This window comes from Jaculus jaculus, chromosome 3, assembly GCF_020740685.1.
Source record: "Jaculus jaculus isolate mJacJac1 chromosome 3, mJacJac1.mat.Y.cur, whole genome shotgun sequence".
NCBI classification, from domain to species: domain Eukaryota; kingdom Metazoa; phylum Chordata; class Mammalia; order Rodentia; family Dipodidae; genus Jaculus; species Jaculus jaculus.
In genome coordinates this window covers 173,545,104-173,549,169 of record NC_059104.1, presented here as the reverse complement: position 1 = coordinate 173,549,169, position 4,066 = coordinate 173,545,104, and the positions used below count along the sequence as shown (strand labels likewise).

The window sequence follows — 4,066 nt, the reverse complement described above, 5'->3', positions numbered from 1 at the left end:
ACACTCCATCCATATTGATTATCACTTCAAGATAAGTTGCTCAGTCTTACTCAAACATTTAGTAATATTCTTTACCAAACTTCATTCTGACATTTGAGGCACCAGTGACCTTTAAAGTTTTATATCCAGTAAAATCCTTTCAGTATTTCCTGAAACATTTCTGACATCACTGACATTCTTTGCTGCTTAATTAATTAAAAAAAAAAACTTTCCAATTTCCTCCATACCCTAGATGTCTTGTGCATTTTGGTTTAAGAATTTTTACTTTGTTTTTTATTTTTATTAATTGTGAACTATACTGTATGAACATATGAGGATACTGATTTTTATATGATGACTTTTCTGAAGGTGTTTATCAGATATAAGAGGTACTGGTGGAATCATTATTCAAAAATAATTGTATGATAAATAGTGTATAAATTAAATCTAATAACCATCCTAATTCTCAAGGCCTTTTAAAAGTGGATTTCGACTAAATGGAAAGTAGAAAGGATAAATACTAGATGGTAAGTTCCTATTGCTGAAGTTACCACAGCTCCTGTCACTTAATCTTTGCAAAAGTTATCAAGGGTGGAAAAAGAGTATCTTCAACAAACAGCACTGAGAAAACTGGATATACACTTGCAGAAGAATTAAATTAAGTGAGCATCCTTCAGGCTATATAAGATCTTATATTGTATTTTGTAAACTGTGGTCCATATTGTTAAGGTCAATGACCTACCAAGGCCAAAGATAGTTTGCTGGACTTTCATTTCTTGCATTCTCATCATTTTTAGAGATTGTTCCATAAATATGTCCTCTTCATAATTACATATTGACCAATTTCTATATTTCTGAATTCAAGAAACCTCTCACTTAGATGTTTTCATCTTATTTGTAGCTTTACTTTAATTAATTTCTTAACTTTACAACATTCTTATAGCATTTGTTTAAAAAATTAAAAATATTTTATTTATTTACTTGAAGGAAAGACACAGAGAGAGAAAATGGCCACACCAGGGCCTCTAGCCACCACAAATGAACTCCAGACATGCACCAGCCCATCTATCTGGCTTTACACAGGTACTATAGAAATGAACCTGAGACCATTGCATTTGCGGGCAAGCACTTTAACTGCCAAGTCACCCCTCCAGCCCCATCAAAAGTCAGAATATACCTTATTCAACTTCAGAAATTATTGGGAATTAAAGGCCATGTTAGAAATAGCTTAGTAATTTTCAATGTTTACATGAAATGTCCAAAATTGGGCTTTACACATATATGTTTTCAAAGTATGAAGGCTAAATGAATGCATAAACTATATAAATAGAAACATATTCTCACATTTGTGAGAGTTTATTGGATTTTTGGATGTAATTAAAAGACTGCTTCTTTTGGTTTTCATATTTATTTGTATGAGTAAAGAAAGAAGATACTTTGTCCCCATTCTTTCTTCCTACATTCATCTCATATTTCATTTTTCCCATTCCTCCCTTCATTAATTATTTGTTCCTTTACTTTTTCTTTTGCTTTACTACAATTTTTCCCATATTTATAACTTTGCCATCCTTGGAAAAAGGAATTAATGGAGCTGTTAGAAAAAGTAGAGGAAAGCAGAAGGAAAAATGTAGTTGAGGAAAGAGTTTAAAGAAGACAAGATTTGCAAGAAAATTCCTTTTCTCCATATCTCTACAACCATCATCATAATGATATCTTCAGTTACCAAACTATTATATCATTGTTATTCTCCTAAGAGCCCCTTTGACATCCTTGTTCCTCAGGCTATAAATGATGGGGTTTAGCATGGGAGTCACTGCTGAGTAAAACACAGAAATCATTTTGTCCCCTTCATTCATTATCTTGGAATTTGGTCTCATGTAGGCAAATATTGCTGAGCCATAGAAGAAAACAACGACAATGAGATGAGACCCACAGGTGGAGAAGACCTTGAGCCTCCCCTCTCCAGACTGCATCTGGATCACGGTGGAGATGATATTCCAGTAGGAGATGAGGATGAGGGAGACAGGTGCCAGGAGTATGACCACACCCATTGCAAAGATGGCCATTTCTGTGCTGTAAGTGTCTGCTGAAGCCAGCTTCAGGAGGGCAGGTGGTTCACAGAAAAAATGGTTTATGATGTTGTTTCCTCGGTAAGGAAGACGCAATGTGAACGTGGTGTCCACCAGAGACACAAATGCTCCACTGGCCCAGGACCCAGCAGCCAGCTGGACACAAACCCCGTGTGTCATGATGGTGGAGTAGTGCAGCGGTTTGCAGACAGCCACGTACCGGTCGTAGGACATCACAGCTAGGAGTGCACACTCTGTACAGCCAACCAGGAGTAAGACCACTATCTGTGTTGAGCATCCAGCCAAGGAAATGGTCTTTCTCTTTACCAGGAAGTGGACCAGCACCTGGGGGACTGTGGTGGTGGAAAAGCAGAGATCAGCAAAGGACAGGTTTCTGAGGAAAAAGTACATGGGTGTGTGGAGCCTGGAGTCCACGTGGATGAGCACAATGATCAGCAGGTTCCCCAGCACGGTGAGCAGGTAGATGGCCAGGAAGAGGAAGAAGAGGAGGAGCTGGGTGTGTGGGTCCTGTGAGAGGCCCAGGAAGATGAATTCTGTCACAGAGGTGCGGTTCTCCTCTCCCATGAATGGTTATTCCTGTAGGTAGAACAGCATCAAGAAAATTAGCACATGAACAACTCATTTCCACACATCTGAAATTAGGTTATAAATTTTAAACCAAGTTGTTTTTTCCACAGTATTCTGCCAATTTGAAGTGAGTTTGAATTTTTCTCTTCTTGAATCATTTTCTGTGTGGGGTGTGTGTGTGATAGATAGATACAGAGAGAGAGAGTATATTTATGTGCATGATTTTATCACAGCATATATATGGAAGTCAAAGGCCATCTCAAGATGTTTGTCCTTCCTTTCCTTCTTATTTGAGGCAGGGTCTCTCCTGTTCTTCCTCTGCAAGTACTGGCCCATGAGATTTGGGATTCTTCTGGCTCTGGCTCCCATAGCCATGGGCTGTTTGAGATGACAGATGTGGATCTGACATTACACGGGTTCTGGGAACCTGTGGTTTGTCAGACCTGAGAACAAAGTACTTTTAACCGCTCAGTCTTCTCTTCTTGGAAAGTTAAAAGTACCAATAAAAGCTGGATGTGGTGGCACATACCTTTAATCCTAACAATTTGGAGGCAGAGGTAGGAAGATCACCTTGAGTTCGAAGCCACCCTGAGACTCCATAGTGAATTCCAGGTCAGCCTGAGCTACAGTGAGATCCTACCTCAAAAAACAAAATTAAACAAAACATTAAAAAGCGCCAACAAGAAAGAATCATTCTCACTGTAAAGTGTGAGCCATTCTAGACTTGACCACAGTTCTCAGAAGAGTACAGTATTGCTTACAGGTCCATCTGGTCATGATGTGGTTTGCAAGTAACGAATTAAAGCAGATTTCACCCCATTACAACTTTATGTTGTAAACTTTCAATACATCTTTTCAACACATAATATCTGTGTATTACTCAGCAGTGACGTGCATGCTGAACCCCATCATTTATAGCCTGAGGAGCAAAGATGTCAAAGGTGCTCTTAGGAGAATAACTGCAAAATAGATTTTAAAAAACATTCTTATTTGTTTGTAAACAAATAAAGAGAGGGTGAGGAAGGGAGATGAGAGAGGGCCTCTTGCCATTGCAAATGAACTCCAGACACATGTGTCACTTTGTGTATCTGGCTTTATATGGGTGCTAGGTAATTCAACGCAAGCCAGTCCAGGCTGACAGACTGCAAGCCAACCCTTTTAGCCCCTGAGCTATCTCCTTTGCCCCACAAAATAGACTATTATAGGAAATGGCGCTGTCTGCTAACATCTATTTTAGGCTGCTGATGAATTCTGTCACAGGGTTGTGCTTCTCCTCTCCCATGACAGGTGGTTCTTTTCGTAGAACAAGCAGATACCTATAAGGATGGCACTGCAGCACTGCAAAACTTGGTATATTATTAATCAGTGTCCATAATTGTGTCATTGAGGTCTGCCTTTTAGCAGTTTTCTTTTTGCTCCTGCGTGTTTTA

At 39.1% G+C, this 4,066-nt stretch overlaps 1 protein-coding gene across 1 annotated transcript; it reads right to left on the bottom strand.

The window, feature by feature from the left end:
• Positions 1–1,709: 1,709 nt before the first annotated feature.
• LOC123459499 (olfactory receptor 2D3-like) lies at positions 1,710–2,633 on the bottom strand. Its single transcript, XM_045146138.1, has one exon. It carries the CDS (start codon positions 2,631–2,633, stop codon positions 1,710–1,712), a length of 924 nt encoding a protein of 307 aa, XP_045002073.1.
• Positions 2,634–4,066: the final 1,433 nt, after the last annotated feature.